The sequence below is a fragment of the Strix uralensis genome, chromosome 5 (genome assembly GCF_047716275.1).
Source record: "Strix uralensis isolate ZFMK-TIS-50842 chromosome 5, bStrUra1, whole genome shotgun sequence".
NCBI lineage: Eukaryota > Metazoa > Chordata > Aves > Strigiformes > Strigidae > Strix > Strix uralensis.
Window position 1 is genome coordinate 71,606,382 of NC_133976.1, and position 19,265 is coordinate 71,625,646.

General features: G+C 40.5%; 1 protein-coding gene across 1 annotated transcript in view; it reads right to left on the reverse strand.

The window, feature by feature from the left end:
• The window catches only part of FGD4 (FYVE, RhoGEF and PH domain containing 4), a 118,008-nt gene extending 99,874 nt beyond the window's left edge, over window positions 1-18,134 (reverse strand). Inside the window, exon 1 of the mRNA XM_074871567.1 lies at window positions 17,881-18,134. Within this exon, the coding sequence (XP_074727668.1) occupies window positions 17,881-18,007 (127 nt within the window). The 5' untranslated portion in view covers window positions 18,008-18,134. The remainder of the gene's footprint in view (window positions 1-17,880) is intronic.
• Between the last annotated feature and the right edge of the window lie 1,131 nt (window positions 18,135-19,265).

The following is a 19,265-nucleotide window of genomic DNA, read 5'->3' on the forward strand; positions in this document are numbered from 1 at the left end:
TAATTCTGAATAATCTTGTTGGCAGAATACAGTTTAAATATTTTTTCCCACTTTAAAACAAATCCCTAAGTACTTTTTTCCTTAAATATCCACTACATTAAATATCTGCCTTAAGAAAAAAAGCTCTATGGAAAATTATGGAACCCATACCATACCCTTACTATTCTGAAACACTTTTGTCTAACCACAGTAATTCATTTACTTACCAGTGAAGACATGTAAGAGCATTTGTTAAGAATTTATGGGTTCATTTCTTCTCCTTAGGTCAAAAGTTATTTCTTTCTACACTGTGCTGACTTCCGGCTCACATCTTCAACGCCGAGACTCAAGGTGGCTGCACAATCTACACGCTGAAGGACTTGCTGCCTTTTACTTCCTTTTGTGGCTTTCAAGGTCGAAATAAGGGAGAAGTTTTGTTCACCAGAATATTGCACTTTTTCAGTTACTCTATGAATAAGCTGTTTTTTTAAAGTGAGAGCTTTACTCTTACCTTCTGATATATCATCCTCTCATACTAATTTGCTCCTATCTAGGGACTCATAGGAGGATGCCTAGAACCAACACAAGCTCAGAACATCTCCCCTTCATTCTTAACTGTTGCACTCTGCATGTGTAACACATGCTCCAGAAAGCAGATACACAAGTAAGTGAACATTAAAAGTCTGTCTGGGTGAACAGAAAGCACACTTCTGTGGTTACCTGAAGAACATATGCACTTCACCACTCCTTGCAGGGCAATTTGGTTGCCTGCTGAGCACTGCCTGTTAATTCTACAGGAAAGCTTGAATTGACAAGTGGATTTTTTGTCACCCATACCCAAGAGCCACCAGGTATCTGAAAAAGATACGTGATCCTTGCCAGTTTACCTTTAAAACAAGGCATCCACACTGAAAATACATATGAGATTGGTGTAAATATGTATCATCTTACTCTTAGTTATATGGCTGAAGGAAGAAATCATTTTCACAGGAGATTCAGGACACAAAAGACATCATCATTACTTCCCAATAACGTCTTCTCTGTTTCACAAGTATTATAGTAATGACATCATATGAAACAGTTTTGGAATAATCCTGCAGCTGAAATGTCTTGTATTCATTATATACAAGGTCAGGGTTTCTGAAGGATCTTCACCACAATGCTGTTGAAGCAATCTCATATCAGCAGAGCAGTTCAAAAGCAATAACCAGCAAGTAGTTCTGGTTTCTCTAACTTAATGGTCTGTGGTGTGAAGACACCCTAAAATATATATAGAAACATCACCTTCAAATCTTGTGCACTTGACTCTTTTCAAATAGTTTATGCAGCAACATGAAGCTTTAATACTTATTTGTCCAATAAGACAGAAATATCAATAGAATAAAACATAGTAGCTGTCTCCTGGTTTTTTTGAAAGTAGAGGGAAGGCTACTGATCCTTTAATGTTTCTTTTGCTTAGAAGGCAACTCTGGAGGTACAACTATATCCATCATATAGATCATGATAAATAGGTCCAAAATATTGTATCAAAGCAAATATTTTCATAACCTTTGAAGGCTAATGATTTGCTCCTGAGATGAAAAATACATATACAAAGGAAACCATGCTGGTTTTGAAGATGTTGTAAAGAGTCATAATCCTTTCAAAACTGTATTACCTGCTATACAAAGCTACTTGAAAATAAAAATAAAAATTTAGATATTATATTAGCAACACAGACCCAGTAGCTGATCAAAATCTTGAATAACTACAATAGGTCTTGTTTTTTAAAAAAATTAAACTATGAAAAATTTTCTGTTTGGAATATCAAGACATTTTAATGAGACCAAAAAATACTGGATTTCCATTTAACTTGAACAATACCCCACAGTTCTCACTTAAAATCCCAGAAATCTACAAGCAGCCAGCCAATCTCCAACTGCAAACAAATAGATTTCAGTCTTGTGAAATGGTCAGCCTGTGGTGCCACTGATCTCAGACTGCTCTATGTCATCTTGAGAATTACGGTCACCATAATGAGGGCTACTCAGTAGCTAAGCATGATAATTTAGTAAAATCAGGACTGACTTTCCCAGTCAGGTCAATGGGATAGATGAAGTATGATTTTTAGGTGGCTTTAGTATAGTGGAACACTTAATTCAAAACCATGGGTCAGATGTTTTTACTAATTTTGGACATGATATAGTACAGGATCCAGTGTTTTGGCCTACAAGTTGACAAAACAGTCCTAGGGATCATTTGTTCTTATTTAGGTGAAAGTACACTTGACAAGTGTACCTGCGTCTTATGTCCAGAAAAATACAGCCATTAACTTGTACCTCATTCCTTGTTATGCTGCTCAGTCGCAAGAAGGAGGAACAGGAGAGAAAGTTGCTGAGACAAATTTATTTTGCCAACTGTCAGCAGATTCAGACAGATTCAGAGCAGGATTCAGAGCTTTCAGAGCAGTCTCTGAAGGCAACTGTAAAGTGCTAAGTTACTTAAAGCCTGAGAAAATGAGAAGAAGGTTGCATTTGCACTTGCTTTTCTGTAAGGGCAGCTATTGCTATGGAAGCTGAAAGAAAAAGTGAGTTTTAGAAAGGTTTCACTATTCAGCATAAGTAACCACAGTCCAGATATGAAAAGGATGGTGCAGGAATTACAGCAAAAGGAATTCTGACCACTAAAAGATTAAAGGTCTTTTACCAGCAATAATCATCTTTATCCATTTCCATGTTTATCCTCAATTCCAAGTTTTTATCATTGATCTCCAGCTCAAAGTTAGCCACTCACAAAGAACGAACTATGCAGGTAGACTGCTCTGTCTTCATTCTACACTCTGAACGAAGGATAGAAAAGTAACATGTTAAACTACTGCTAAATGTAACCATTTTATGATTAATCACAGGTTAATCTGTGAAAGGGAGATCTTTTGAATGAAGTCTGTAGTAAACAAGCCTATGTTCTACCTGGTCATATTTCTTTCACCTTGAACATAAGAAAGACTAGGTCTGATTGATATAAATATACAGCCAATAGGGTAGAAATCTCCTTACCTTTCATATCACATGGCAAATTTACTCAGCACAACTACTTCTATTGAATCACAGCATTACCAGGCACAGAATATTTGCAAATGATTCACAGTTAAACTAAACCTTAGAGAAACTAAACCTAGTTTATTGGCTGTAGTTCAGTACTCAAGGGTTTCAGAGAGTTCAAAAAAGTTCAAAGTATGAACATTCATCCTGAATGTTCTTTTCCATGTCAGTCTTCTGTTTTGTTAAAAACTATGCTGAGTGAGGAGCTTCACCTGAACATACATATAAAAGAAGATAGAGGGAAGTATGCAAAAGAGTTTGATGACAGATGGGATGATGAAGTACTCAGACACCGGGACCTGTTGTAATACATTAGAGTATGTTCTACCATACAGTCACAAGCACTCCATATACGACCAATACTGTTACCAGTTCCCCTTTTTCACTGGGTACAAAAATCTCAGAACCTCTAAAGAGCTTCTCTGGCTTTTAAAATTATGCCCCTAGCAACTGCTAAATCAAAATGCAATCGGTAGGCCAGACCCATAATTGCTAGTAGGAATTAAAAAAACAGACCAACTTTGCTGAATCACAGCCAGCTGGAAATACAGTAGTAGCCCCTGCCGTCAGGGCACAGGACTACCACAGCAGTGACAGCGGCCACCCCACCAGCTTCGGCCCAAAGAATAGCAGCAAGAGTTCGAAAAATGCGACAGACTGACATCACTCACGTTCCTTGTGGCTGTGTGTGTATAGCTGCTGTGTCAAACATACTGAAGAGAGAAGCCAGGCTGCAGCCTTCACATTCTGGTTCCAGCAAGGAAGCAATTTATTATTCTTTTTTTAGTAGAAACTGGTGGAGAACTCAGTGAGCTGCCATGAGGGAAATAAGGTTGTTTCAAATTCAAATATGAAGTCAAAGAAACTACTGCATTGACTTTGCCTGCCTGTTTTGAGCATAGTAAGTGCAGGATTGCTACCTAAATTTGTATACCAACACTGAGTTAAATATTTATCTGTCAAGACTTGCCTACATATTGTTGGATCTCATACAATGTTTTATTGTTATTTGTCAATAAAGAGCAATATGCAGCTGCTCATATTTTAAAGTTTCCATAGGTACCATGTACTAATATTGAATTTTCACATTTTCAACCCAGCAAGGCACAATTCCGTGTGTAAACCAAAATGGTTGAAGTTTTGAAACATAGTGAAGTTGAATAAAACTACTTAAATATAAATTACCTTTGTATTAAAATCACCTTAACTAAGTTGAATAAAACTCAGCTTTAGATTTCAAAACTCAGATTCTTGTCATGTATATGTTAGCATAAAAAATTACCTTCATTTTAATCTCTGAGAGGTTGTAAAACACAGGGGGTTTTATTTTTATTTAATTCAAACACCTAAATTAGAATTAATGGAAAAAGTTCACACCTGCCTCCTATTTAGGATCAGGTAAGTGAACCAGAGAGGACATGCAGGCATTCTCCACAATCCACTTATCAGGAAACAATCATGCATCTTTTCACAGTTATTTTGCAGTGTATTTCTAAATGTGTCTGCTAAATACTAATTAGGGAACAGGATAATATTTTAAAAAATAAAACCAAAAAACCGCAACACCCCACAAACCCAAAACCCCACACCTTTCAAGTTAATAAGGAGCAAATAGTAAGAGTTGGCTTTACTCTTCTTACAGCATTTCTGCTAAGTAACCACAGGGAGCAATGATTTGAAGGAAGAAACAGACAAGTCTAAGGTCACATTAACAAACCTCTCATTGACTCAATATGCTGTGCAAAAGAATCTTCAACTTATTTCTTTTATATTATAATCATTATAGAACCACAACAGCACAATCAAAAAAAGATGGCCTACAGTATCTTGCTGCTAAATTAAATTCTTGGCAGTGAATTCCTTGACAATTTCTTATTGTACCTAGATGGATCTGTATCTCATCATGCTATGTAACATATAAGCAAAATAAGCGATCATCATTCTGCAGAAGAGATTATTGTATTTTGATTATTCATTCCACTTGTTCAGAGCAGAGAGCGCTTGCTTTCTTTCTACACCATGCTGAGGCTGCCACAAAGAGCACAGGAACAGGAGGAGAATCTTGGTGGACAAAGCTCCAGTGCCACGAAAGCTGCTGCCTCACATGCCGGTGCTTCAGGACTCTGCAGAAGGCAGCAGTTGAGGCAGACACTGTCCTTTATATCGCCTGTAGAAAAATCAGCCCAACAGCACACTGCTGACTACACGACGCTGATAAAAGCATGGTTGAGGTGGACATTTGAAAAGGGAAAACTTCAACTTTAGACAACATTTGAGGCTCTTAATGTATTTCTAGATTTGACTGCTGTAGTAATAGACAAATGCAAGTCACTCTGCTGAGTTATCACAAGGATTTTTATGAAGTCAGGCAATAAAAACAGACATGAAATTCTGACTGCTAGAAACCTATCTACAATCTAGTAAGTTATCTTACCATATGAGACATGCATTAACTATTACCTTCAACATACAAAATTCACTCAGTTTACATTTTCAACACAAATTCAATGTGGTGTATAAAAGAAAAATTAGTCTCGTCATGAAAATACTTCAAAAACAATACTAAAAAAACTGGTGACTTGATTGTGTCACTTAACTACCTTTGGCCCTGTGCTTGCAGGAGCGACTGTGCTAACAGGGTAGGCAGGGCAGCATTACTTAAACATACATGAGGGCAGATAATCCTGAAGAACAACCTCAATTTGCGTAAGCCCTTTTCCCTGTTACTCCATAAAAGTATAGCAAACATGGTTATTTCCAACACAAGACAAAAAGCATTAACAGAAAGCCTCTGAATGAACTGGAGTTAAATCAAGTTAGATGTGGTTAAGAGGCATTGCTCCTGACCTTTACTTGCTAACATGAAGAATAGTAAGTCAGGCTTAATTGTCAGAAAAAAAATAAGTTATACAACTGAAGGTTTAATACTTGAAGGTATTAACTATACCCAAATGCTTACATCCAAACCTAACCATATCCTCATGGTTAGCTCCAGTACAGTCTATCAAATTACATTAGGGATTAGATTGGCCCCCTGCTGTTTTATACACAGGGAATATTTTTAGATTACCAAAAAAGCACCTTGGAAGAACTACCTATACTGCAATGCCTGTGACAAAGCCAATGCATTGAGAAATCAGTCCCTTTGCTACAACAATGCAGCACTGCAGCTGGCTGAAGCAGCCTGTGCAGTAAGAGCACTGTGAGCTGGCAGACACCTAGCTTTAGACACATTCTCCTCAGAGACCTTTATATGTTCTTAATCACAGTTTTTAGTTCCTTATTTTCTACTTTAGCCTTTGAAGGTGTTCCTTATTTTCCAGGAACTTCTAGGTAATATTTGTGTAGATTGCCATTATGTCCCAAATGGTTAAACACTGACCCAATACTGTTTGTAAAAGTAATAATTAAAAAAAAATTCCCCCCCCCCCAGTAGTTTCTGTCTGTGGCAAGCCACCTATAAGCTTTCGAACAACAACAAAACCCACCAAACTATGGTTATCAGACCTCTTTTACATAACACTGAAGTCTCTCAAATTGACCTCCAATTTGCTAAAAGATAGTAACTCATTTGTTAAAAAATCATGTTTTCCACAACAGGATTAAAAAAAAAAAAACAAACAAACAACGAAAAAACACCTAACCAGCCCATGCTAACAAGAACCATGCTACAGTTAAGGACCACACTCCCCACATAGTTAATCGTTCAATGGTATAACATCCACATATAGAAAAATAGACAGGAAAGAAGACAGTATGCATTCCACACAAACACACAGATCATTTGTTTCTATTTACTCGAATATACGTCATTCAAGATCTTATGGTAAAAATGGAGGTGGTTCCTCATTAGCACAGGATTACCTTGTTTATTCTGTGTGGCTTGTTAGCAGCTGCTGTAAAGCAGTTCAGAAATTTTCATTTAAAGTTTAGCATGCTTACCCGCTATCAGAATTCTCCTGCCTTCTCTCAGTGTAAGCCCACACACCAATAAAAAATAAAAAAATCCTTAGGATAAAGAGTCCTTTCAGCACCATGCAGTCAGTTTGCAGTGCTCTCTCCTTACTTCCAGTTACTAAATAGCTTCTGCTTTTCTAACCCCTTGTGTACCACACCTGGAAAAAACCCTTATCAAAAAGCTAACCTTGCTTCTACACCCTGAGCCACTGTAAACATTGTATTTTAACTTCAACCAACCTGCCCTTCCACACGTACCCACCCCTCCACACCCCCCCAAAAAAAAATTCAGCTGTAGTACTTTGGATACCTTAACTCTTATGTATTCCAGTTTCCAGCTCTGCTAGCCTTACCCTCATTTAGCGTTGCCTGTCATCTCATCAACTATAATAAGCATGCAGTCCTTATCAGTCTTGGCAAGGATGATATATTCTCAATTCTCATATTTCCTTACCGAAACTGAAGCAAACACCTGACAGCAAACAGCTACTTAGTTTGATTTTTTTGAGGGAGGAAAAATACTTACAGAAATCCCTCCATTTCCATCCCAAACAATACATTCCATGTGGTACGCGGGCACAAAGGCAGCTCAAATATTAGTGACATGAAGGACTACCTCAGAATAAACATATGGGAAGCAGAGAGGGGCAGGAGTGGCTTTTTTCCTGATACATACTTTTGTACTAGCAAACAGAGCTCAAAGCACTGTGGAAAATAGAAGACTACTAAATATATGCACTGCCATATAGTCTTCAAAGAGCACAAGCCATTTACATCTGCTCAGGTCTCCAATCTCCTTCCCTGGGACGAAAGGAAGGAAATAGTGAAAGATTTACTTTTTTTTTTATTTTTAGCCAGCACTGGTGTGAACAATAGCACTCTACACCACAGGGCAGCAGAGGGAATTGGACTTTTTTTCCTGCAGCAAACTGTCCCCAAAATGTCACTAATAGAAAATATCAGTATTTTTTTCCTGATCTGTAGAATATCTCCCAAGCACCTCCAGGCAAAAGGAAATAATCAGAAAGCCTTGCACTGCAAAGGGGCACTTATGACACTACTGGGTCTGAACAACATAACTTGTTTGTTCATTCACAGTGCTGTATAGTCACTTCTCTGCAAGTGACTGCTTGGATTCTGTGATTTCACCATATTTGAGTATTCATTACATCATACCTAGACACATTAACTGGGAAAGAGTTAAACTGCTGTGCCCCAGAGCCATTCCCCATGCAGATACTTCAGTAGCATTACCAACCCAGTCTTTCGGACACTGACCATTTTTTCTGTGTCTGCTTTAAAATCACTTTCCTTTTTGAACGGATTACGTTAATATTCTCTCAGAAAACCATAGTGAAAGTCATGAATTTTAGAGAATAAGAGTATGAATTATTTCTATCCAAGCAGTTTTAGAAGACTGTGAAGGCTTTCTGATGTCTCATATAAGAGGATCACGGTCCTGCTCACAGTTGTCAAATACCACAGGCTGTTTCAGATGAATGCTGAACATGTATGCCTTGACCCCAGCAGAACAAAAGCAATCAATAAGGGCTTGGCAAATGTCTTTAAACATCACTTTTTAATGCTGTGGGGAAAAAAAGTAATATGACAATTTGTGATGCATGAGACACCCCTTGAAATACTCTTCAGTTTCCTGAATTATGTAAGTATTTATATCAGCAAATCATAATACATACACAGTGAAACTACTTAATACCTTTTTTTCCCCCCTTTAGAACCTATCACCTTCCTATCTCAATGTTTTCTGTAAGTTACATGAGACACAAAACCCAATTAAGATTAGTTTTAATCAAGATCCAGTCCCACAACTGCTGAGTGTCATTTAGGAAATAACAAAGGGGACGCAGTATTCATGGTGGTAAGATACACGTTATGTACCATTCCAACATCCCAATATTACTCAGAGTTTAAAATGGTAAGCCTACTTTCCTGTTGCAGCTCCACTGCATTTGCTGAAAAGAACCAAAAAACCCCATATAAAAGTAGTTAACTACACAGTTGGCATCAGCCACATGAGAAAAGCAGAGATTATATTGTTAAAAGTAAACAGTTGTTAAAACCAGGAAGTAATAATTCTCCACAGTTAAAATGAACAGGCACTTGTTTAAGCTCTATCAAAATCCTTGAAACAGGCAACTCATTTGGGTTTTGAAGTTCCTTTAAATTCCTTACTAACACACACAATATTGATACTGTTCTCATTTCTATGAACAAAAAGCTTTTAATATATCCTGTGCACAAGCAGTCCTTATACAGAAAATAACATAAACACTTAAAGGGGCAATTCTCCACACTGAAGCTGAACACCAAGGGCAGCCCAATGCCAATACTAGCAGTTAGGATGGACTTTTTTTCTCCCCCTTTGACTGCATGTCAGGAAATGTTATTCTGAAGATATCCTCTATGCTTGACACAGGACAAGGAAAGTTTATAAGGAAGTTTAGAAATAGATTATGTGCACAACCAACCACTTAGGTTGCTGTGTTTTGACTTGCTTACACCCTTCCATTCAACTTAACCACAAAAGCCATCAGAGTGCTACAGCAATCACCTTCTGCTACCTGACCTAGCTTGGCAGCCTCTAAACAGCATGTTAACAGACAGCTCAGGTGTTAGCATGCCCTTCATTTGTAAGCCTGGTAAGCATATTTGCCCACTGGATCAGATATAGATTAATAAATTATAAAGAACACCGCTTACTGAACTATCATGCATATCTCAAAAGAGTGTGAAGGTAATTAGAGCAGCAGTTGGCTCAGATTACCAGAACTTGATGAAAGTCAAATTAAAATTCTGCATTAACAACCACTCTATTTTCTAAAATGGACAATTATTTTTAGTAGTAAATAGATGCAACTTGCTTTCAAATTTAAAATTCATCTTAATAGAATTCACAGTTCTATATTTAGAATTAAAATAAACCAAAACACAAATGCTGAAGAATTTTATATACCGATAGCAATTCTTATTCTATTATCTAGATCACAAAAATCAGATATTTTGCAAAGCCTCCCCTAGAATCATTTTCACTTGAGAATTTCCAAGATTTTGTTTTAAAGACATAAAAGCCCTCTTTAAGAATTAAGAGGTTACAAGCTTTCAAAGGACAAATAAAAGGATCCCCAAGAACTCTTGAGAACCATCTGCAGATGTCTGTCATCCCACATAACTTTCTCAAATGCTATAGTACTGCTAGCCCATAGGAGAATCGTTGGAAGTACAAAAGGATTCTTCCTTCACAGATGAAATGTGAATTTCTGAATGAGGAGAGTTAGTGTCAGACTGAATAAACAGGAATGTACAGTATGCTTATATTAAGATAGGACATTTTGGCAAGAGTCAACTGTAAAGGCTAGCAATACAACTGCATAAAACTGAAAAAAGTTTAAATTCTATCAAAAACTATTTATTTTTTCTGTATCAGTGACTTTGTTTTGATTCTTAAATCACCAGTAGTGAAGATGAATGTAATTAGCCAGTAGTTTCATTTCCTAACTCAATTATTCATATTAATACAAATAATGCGCATATTAATATTCAATTAAGAAACTCAAGTATCACAAACAAGATAGTGATGGTGGTATGTGAGAGCAAAGAGGAAAAACATTCTGATTACTCCCTGCAAGAAGTTGTCATCAAGCCCTTCTGATACAAGGCAAAACATTTAAGAACCACCTTACCTTCAAATATTATTTGCTTTAACAATTTAACAATTCATGTAATTTATAGGGGTTTTTTAAGTCTGCTGTAGACCCTAACTTTGATTTTTTTATTTAAAATGCCTGTTTCATGGTGGAAGAGAACCTAGGGGTCTGAAACAACTTAAGCAACTGAATGATTCAGCCTTGTAGGAAGATAAAGGTTACCAATATAACCCTTATGTAAATAAATAAAAAGTTGCCCTACCCTGGCATACTAGCTAGAGCTTAAAGACTAGACAGTCCCCGCAAGGAACAGCGACTGGTCGAGTCAGGATCCTCAACCAGAAACAGAAACAGTGGCAGGGAGCTCTACACCCTCTCCCTCCCTGTTCTACCTCCGGAAGCCATGGGGTATGGGCAAGTTTTCCAGATCAAGGACTCTCATGCTTCGCAGAAACAGAACACATACCAAAGATGCAGTTAGAAACTTCTCTATTGACTTTTGCTTCGAGTGCCACAAAGTCCCCAAAGAGATCACACAGAAGCCCCATCAAGAACCCAGCTGGTCCAGAGAAAGCACGCAGCACTAAACCAGGGCCTAGGAGAGCTGCCCGCAGTAGGGCCACCAGCAGCCCCGGTACCACAGCACTAGTGCTCAGGGGCAGCTCAGACCCCCCAGGTTTCGAGTATGGAGGAGCTAAACAGAGTTACAGCACAGTTATATCACCACAAGGCTGGGTGACATTACAGTAGCTGGAAGTCCCTACCACGAGGACTTGGTCACAACAGCAACCAACACAACAAAAAGCTTAGCATGGGAACATCACACGCTCAACTAATAAAAAGCCAAATCTTTAAAAAGGCCAGAAGAAATCCAGCCACTGAATCAGCCAGAATTATTTTTAATCATTGGTCACCATTTTCTCTCCCCGATCTTCATTTACATCTTGGCATACTAGCACCTATTTGAGAGGGAGGGCAAGTGCCTGCAGTTCCTCATGAGGGGAAGGCTAGACCTGTAAGTCAGCCGCATTATTATATGTGCTGCAAGACAACATTTGTTCAGAAGTCAGGAATAAATCACTGAATTTCACATCTCCCATTACAGTTCCACCACATTTTTCCTTCTTTCCAGGCTATTTAACTCTACATTAACATATATGACATGCTTTAGCATCAATACTTAGTAACTAACACTATTTCATTGCTCTGCCTTACCTTCTACTCAGTGTCTTTTGCCTCCAATTTTAAACCGCTTTATACACTGAAACTCGGTAAAGTGGAGCAGAGGCATGAAATTGCTCTGAAACTCATTAAAAATACATTTCTTTACATGTCTGACTTTGCAGACTACTGTAGCAGTTTAATTTTTCTCCTCTTCTGCTTTTACTTATTTCTCCATATCTTCTGATACTGCCTTACTGCTGTGTCTGTGCGCTGAGACCACATCTCTGATTTTGACTTAATTTGTCAACATTTCAGCAAAGCTCCATCCTCCTCCCTTCCCTACGTTAATTTCAAAAGTAGTTTCTTCTGTGAAAGTCATCTCTGTTAAAATGCTACTTCTGCCGCAGCTAGCTGAAGAAACCATTAAAAAATTCCTCTTTCAGTTTCCCCCTTTTACTTGCCTGGGTTACTGACAAAACTACTGCTCTGGGGCTATACTCTCTGAACAGAATTCTCTCTTCCCTTGTCAGAAGTACAGGAGTTTGTCAATAAGAGCCTGAAAAACTCAAGCTCTCCACAGCTAAACATTGGATTAAAATGTTTCAACCATCAAGAGCTGGAGGCAAAGTTTATTCATAGATTTAACATGACGGAAGGGATCATTCTGATCATCTAAGTGTAACTATTCATCCTGGATTGTCTTATATTCAGGAGAGATATTACATGCAGTATCCCATACGGGAACATAAAGCCATTTTTTCCCCTCACAGAAAAAGGAGTCTCAGCTACAAGATTTGCAGTCAGTAATTTGATTAAAAGATTGAACTGATTATAACGTTTTGAAAAAAAATCTACCCAGCATTAACAGGACTAGAGGAAAAGGCCCACAAGTATCTTATTTTAAGATTTGCTTGCTTCATATTTTTCCTTTCCCTCTGACAAATCCTTCATCCTGGGAAGATTATTTGTCTTATACAGCAAATTCATAACACTACTTTAAGACATAACAGTGCAAAGTACAACAGCTGGAGTGCTTTATCACAGATCACACTGTACCCAAGACATACTGACAAACAGCATCAAATCCTGCCCAGTTATGAACGGGATTTTGACTGAAATGTGGGGAGATGAGATAGTCCCTCACCGTGACTTAAGAAGCGGGTGAAAAGTCTGACAACTGCAGTTTTAAGCAACACATGTACTGACAGACAAGGGACAAAAATAATAGCCAAGGGCAAATCATAACTTTTTTTTTTTTTATGAACAGCTTCCTTTCTCAATATTTGTGTTTTACCAGTTACCCAAAAGTAGCACATTCCTTGAGCAAGAGCTTTTTTTCCAATCCAGAAGTCTCCCAACCATCTTTATTAATTTATCTGCAAAAACAACCTGCTCGTGTGATTTTGCACAACAAACTAAGTTGTATTGTGTGTGTAAACTATTACTTTCCCAACTTCAGCTATGCCTAAAAGCATTTCAGGAATGGCATTTACTAGCACATCTACAATTTTGCCCTCTCAGGGTATATTCTAAAGAAGTCTCTCCAGCAAGGAGTGGACTTCGGTTATTTTCAGCAAATCCATGTCAAATTGTAACTCCTTTTTGAAACCCTTTGTGTATTGTCACTAGCAAGTCAAGCAGTGAATACAAATTCTAATTTAAGGAAATCACCATCCTGATCACCAAGAAGTCAGTATTACAAGACCAACAATTATTGGGTACAGTAGACATTGTTAAGCAAGGGTTTAATAGACACACAAAGCGAACCCAAGTTACACACGTAAGTGACTTCAGTCCTGGATAGTCTATGAACCAAACAGCACATTCTTAATGTCTTTAAAGGGATTATTTTGATCCTAAATATTTGGAGAAGTGGGGGAAGAAAGGAATAAGAAAACAGTAAAATTGTATTCAGGAAGCTAAGTTCCATTTCCTGGCACTTTCACATAACACATTTTCTTCAATAAGAGGCACATGGGATTAATTCGGCCCACAGAAACAGGAAGCTCTATAATAACAAACACGAAAATGTATTTGCATGAAAATTCTGCATAAAGCAATTTTTTTATACTTTCCCTCATTTTTGAAGGAAGAGGAATATTTAGAAGCAGTTTCCTATATATTCACCTTCCTCTCTCAACATTTTTAAGTATCAGCTCTCCTTGATAAATGACAACTTCAGAAAAAATTCAAAAACCCTGCATTCACCCATGAGGCATGCAAGGCAACTAGTTCTCTTTTGCAGTGGTCTCTAATGCATTTACAGATTCCAATCACTGCTCAGACTAGCCCTAATGATCATACAGGTTTTCCCTGAACACACTGTATAGCAATCAGATTTTCAATCACTGCAAACCAGTCAACAAAATGCAGCAGGTAATACAAAGCCAGGAGCAAGGAGAATGATAGTCCAAAATTAATTACTTTATTTTTGAAAATAAAACAAAAACAATAACAATGAAAAACTATCAGGCAGGGCATAGCTGTGGTTCTAGCTTTTAAAGAATAAGCCCCTGAACAATAAAGACATTTTTCATAGGCTAGAGCAGCACACTAATAGACTCTCATTTAGTTATCTCCCACTGCAATATGGAAACCCAAAAGACTACTGAATTTTTGTTAACATAATCCCATAAAATCATATCCATTTAACGGGCAGATATACAGCAGTAGCAGTGAAGAACTATTATTTTTCCTGTCAGTGTTTGCAGACACCTTACTGCAGTGAATGCTATCCTGAATGCAAATTACCTCAGTTCCCCAAGAGGCACACTGCAATGTCTGAGACTGCCAATATATGGTACAATGCCAGCAGACATATTTAGGAAAAGGGAACAGAAGAATACAGTCCAGAAAATGTGTAAATTTGCACTTAAGTGAACAAAGCCAAGGAACCAGTGAAAGATTTGAATGGCACAAAAGTTAACCTAGTCTATGTGCATCAAGGACAGAGGTGACTACTTATGGCAGGAAGAAGCTATTTCTTGCTATGAAAGCGAGTTAATGTGTCCTTGTGTACTGAGCTATGTCTGCACAGCTAAATCAAGTCAACTAAATGGAGATACAATCTTCTAGGATAGCTTAATCCCATGTAGAATCAAAGTAGTGCCACGCTCACACCTTGCAGAGCTCTTGGCTTGTGGAAGGTGCTAACAAGCAAGCAGTAGCTGACACCTGTTTCTTGGCAGATAGCTGATTTTGAGTTAACATGCATACACACGTTTGAAGTAAAGATTTGTTCAAGTTAGTATCAACTCTGAATTCTAATTTAGCAGGAAGAAAGATACCAAATGCACATTAGTTACTCCCTTCCAACACAGATTATTAATCATGCTACTCCACTAAACACTCTTCTCTAAACTGTCTCCAGATACCAGCCTTGACATTGTCCAGCCATTTCAAAGTATCTCTGAAGATTCAAGTACTCTTTCATCCAAACCTTTAAATTAATGTCCACTTCTAACAGGAAATAATTTTTGCTTTGTTCTGTAGGTAAACACACCAAGCCTTTTCAAACTCAAACGTTAACAAAATTCAATTGCAATTTTGCACATGACAATGAACCTGAATGACTTAGACTACAGTATGCTGAAGAGCAGAAAGATTCTTCTGTTAGAAGTCAGACACTTAGATTGCAATGCACAACAAGAGGCTGATGCTGTAATGGAAACCTTAAGTAGCCCATTTCAGTATTAGAAATGTTTTCAGACACCAAAAATCCCTGATCTTCTGTCTCCCAGCATTGAAACCCTGTGATACTCCCTACTTCATCGGGCTAATGTCAAAGGCTGTGAGGAAACTACTGAGCATACAGGAGTTATAATGTCTTTGCACTAATGAACACACAATTTACTAAATCTGAGAAGAGTTCTGATATGCCTGCCATATACATAATCCAGATTTTTTTCTAATGCATTCATAAGCAAATATAGCTCATGTAATACCTCTGATTTCTCCAGCTGCTTTCCAGATACAGATCTGAGACAACTGTCCCCAAGCAGTAACATAAGTAACTGGCATATTTCACACCACCTGGCAGAGACAGGGATTGGAGATGTGTGGGCTACACTAATTTCTCCTTTCCCCTAAGGTTTTCAAGCAGGTCAAAGGCATACGCGTGCATTTAGAAAACCCCTTTGAAATCCAGTTATCTTTTTGTAAGCCAGAAAAGTGTAAACAACTTTTTTTTTATTCTGATAGGAGAAAGAACACACCCAGCTTTACATTGCACCTGGGGATTAAAGTCTATACTTGCAGAATCAAGGCAGTCTAATCATCTTTTGTCAGTAACAGAAGCAGGCACAGTCACATTCTGACTACAAAGACTAAGACGACTATGAAGCTATCCTGCATGGCTAGAGCACATGCCACAGTGGCCACTGCCAACAGGAGGAGCAGATAGGGAGCCAAAGTCCCACTAAGAGAAAAGAAATTGTTTGTATACACAAGGTTTCTTCACCTCATTTTCTAGAGGAAATACATTACGGATGAAAAAAGGCAGAATTATGAGCCTACATGAAAAAAGCCTAAAAATCATCACTGAGTCTCCCTTTTATTTCCCACATCTTTGGGGTTCATTTCCTTACTTTAATTTTGTGAGTTTTATACTGTAATCATATTTAGCAATCATGATGCAAGAAAGTACTATGGTTATTGCAGCGTAGGAATATTTTATAAGCAGCACATCGCTCTTGTCATGGCCTTTACAACCTTCCTGCCATTCAAAAGCCACAAGAAGAATGCTCACACTGAAAAGCTATGCATTGCACATATGTTTAGTAAATAAGAGTCACCCAGTGGGTTTGGTGTGGGCACAGATGAAAAGTATAAAAATTGTAGATGAGTATGAAACTGTTACCCAGGAGTCTAAGGTAACAGTGACCAACTGCAGAAGCCTAATGAAACTGAAGTAGAAACTAACAAAAAACACAGGGTCCTTGTTACAAGTGTACCTCTATTAGAGGAGAATGAAATCTATTAAGTGTACATACTACAAATACAGCTGCCAATTCCTCCTTCACGATGTATGCATGCATAAAGCCTTGGGAAAAAAAAAAAAAAATCCCACCACCAATAAAAAAATATTGTGGGTTCATGTACATATCCAAAGTCACTACACATTAAAGCTAAAATAAAGCACACTATCAACAGCATTGTGATAGTCTGTCCTTATCTGGGCATACTGTTAAATTACACAGGCCTCTTGCTCAGGAATTTGTGAAAAGACACTCCCCAAGCAAAACTTCCCGTCCTTATATTTGACATGCTGTCATTGCCACCAATGTAACAAGCATACGTCAGAGATTTCAAGCTTTATTTCGACAACTTTGTCCTTCCACATCTGTAAACTCATAAGCAATAACTTTCAGAGTTTGGATTTTATGACTGCTGATTTTTACAGCATGGCCAAGGTAACACCGATAACCAGCTTAAACTGACCGCCCCTTTTAATGGTACTGCATTGATGTCATAGCAGCTGCCTGCTGAAGCGTAACAAGTCTAACACAAGCTTGTTGCTGAAGGGAGCAAAGAAAGAGGCACCGGGGAGGGGCAGGCGTGAGGCATGGCTCAGTCAGAGGAGGGAGACTGGCTGTCCTGCCAGCCTAAGAGCTGTTAAAAGTACAATTTAGGAACATTTCGTGTCGAGATGGGGGCTGAGGGTGTGAGGTGAGCTGAGCTGCGGCCGCTGCCGGCTCCGAGAGCCCGGAGCTGCCCCCACCCCAGCCCCCCCGGGAAGCGGCCGAAGCTGATGAAGTGAGCCGCCTCCTCCTCCCCGACTCCGACGGGGACACCCAACCTGTTACCTGTTACCGCTGCCGGGCGGAGGGGCAGAGGACCCCCCTGGGAGCTCCCCGCAGGGCGCAGCCCACACCGAACCCGACGGCAGAGTGACCCGCGCCGGACGGCGCTGCCGCCCCCCCCCGATCCCCCCGCGACAAGCCGGCGCCGGGCCTGCCCGCCGGCTCCCCCCGTGTCCCCTCGGCAGCGGGGCCGGGCGAGCGGCGGGGACCGAAGGAACTGCTGCGGGCCGTTACCTGCGGGCATCCTCCGGGCGGGAGCCCCCGCGGGGCAGGTGGGCGCTGCTGCGCTGGGGACGGCGGCCGGGCTGGACCTCCTGCGGATAGCCGCCCGCCTGAAGTGCGCGCCCTCGGCTCTGCTCATCCTCGGGGCGGGGGAGAGACGGGCAGAGGCAGAATGAGGGAGAAGCCGCGGGGTCCTCAGCGTCCCTCCCGCCCCGGGGGCGGCGGGGCCGGCAGAGCCCCGAGGGCAGCGCCTCCCTCCCTCCCTGCCCGCCCGCCTGCACGGCGACGGCGGCGCCGGCCCCTCACCTGCCCGCCGCTCCCCACCCCTTCCTCCCCGCCCTGCCCCGCCGCCCTGCCCCGCGCTACCTGCCCCGCGGCCGCCGCCCCCCCGCCGGGATGGCGAGCCCCAGCCCTCCGCCGCCCGGCCAGGGGCTGCGCGGCAACTTCCCCCAGCCGGGCGGCCGGCGGCGCCAAGTTCCCCCCGCGGTGCGCGGGGCGCCGCACCTGCTCCGCTTCCTCCGGCCGGAGCTGAGCCTCGCCGGGCCCCGCCACGGCCCTGCGGGCGCTGGGCCCCTGGCTCCTGCCTCACCCGCTCACACACGGCCCCGCCGGGGTCGTGCGCCGCCTCCGCGCACCGTTCACCTCTGAAATGCCTTCCCAATTCCTGTAAGATTGATCAGTGTTCGTAAAAGAAGTTGGCCGCAATGCAGTCCTCTCTCTTCCAACGAGAAAATTCTCAAAGACTTCCAAGTCCTAGCACTTAGAAGCAAGTTTTGATGCCAGGGATGGAGCTGCAGTATTTGCATCAATAAATGGTTCATTCAGGCCAAAGTGCTTGCTTCTCTAAATTTCAATCAGTGTTAATCGTGAGATGTGGGATTAGGTTCATTTATGTAGCAACAGTGTCTGAAAGCACCTGTTTACCTGCTTAACTGAGACATGATGTTTAGAGACAGAACATCCCCACCTGGGGCACCATGAGAGTGGGTAGCAGCAGCCTGTGGCAGGCAGGATGACAGCTTTGGAGTCTGTCAGGCAAACCAGTTTCAAAGTGGTGTTCCCACCCCACAGGGATTCCCTGGGTTTTGGAAATCACAGGTTTTGGAGCTTCTTTAAAAGAGGGCCTCCTGTTTTATAAGGTGCTACCTCATTTGCCATCAGCCATACTTGGAGGATTTCCTCACAAAAGAGAAGGAATGCAGTCAGCTACACTCCAGGGATGTTCTCCCTTTGGCAATGGTCCAACACAACCTTTAGTTGCCAGAAAGCCCATGAATTGCTGGGGCTTGGAAGAATGTTCTGGAGAAGTACCCTCTTGCACTTGCCCTGCTCTTACATATTTTTTTGGCCATTATCAGAGATGGGAAGTGGGCAAGAGAGACCTTTCATTTGACCCA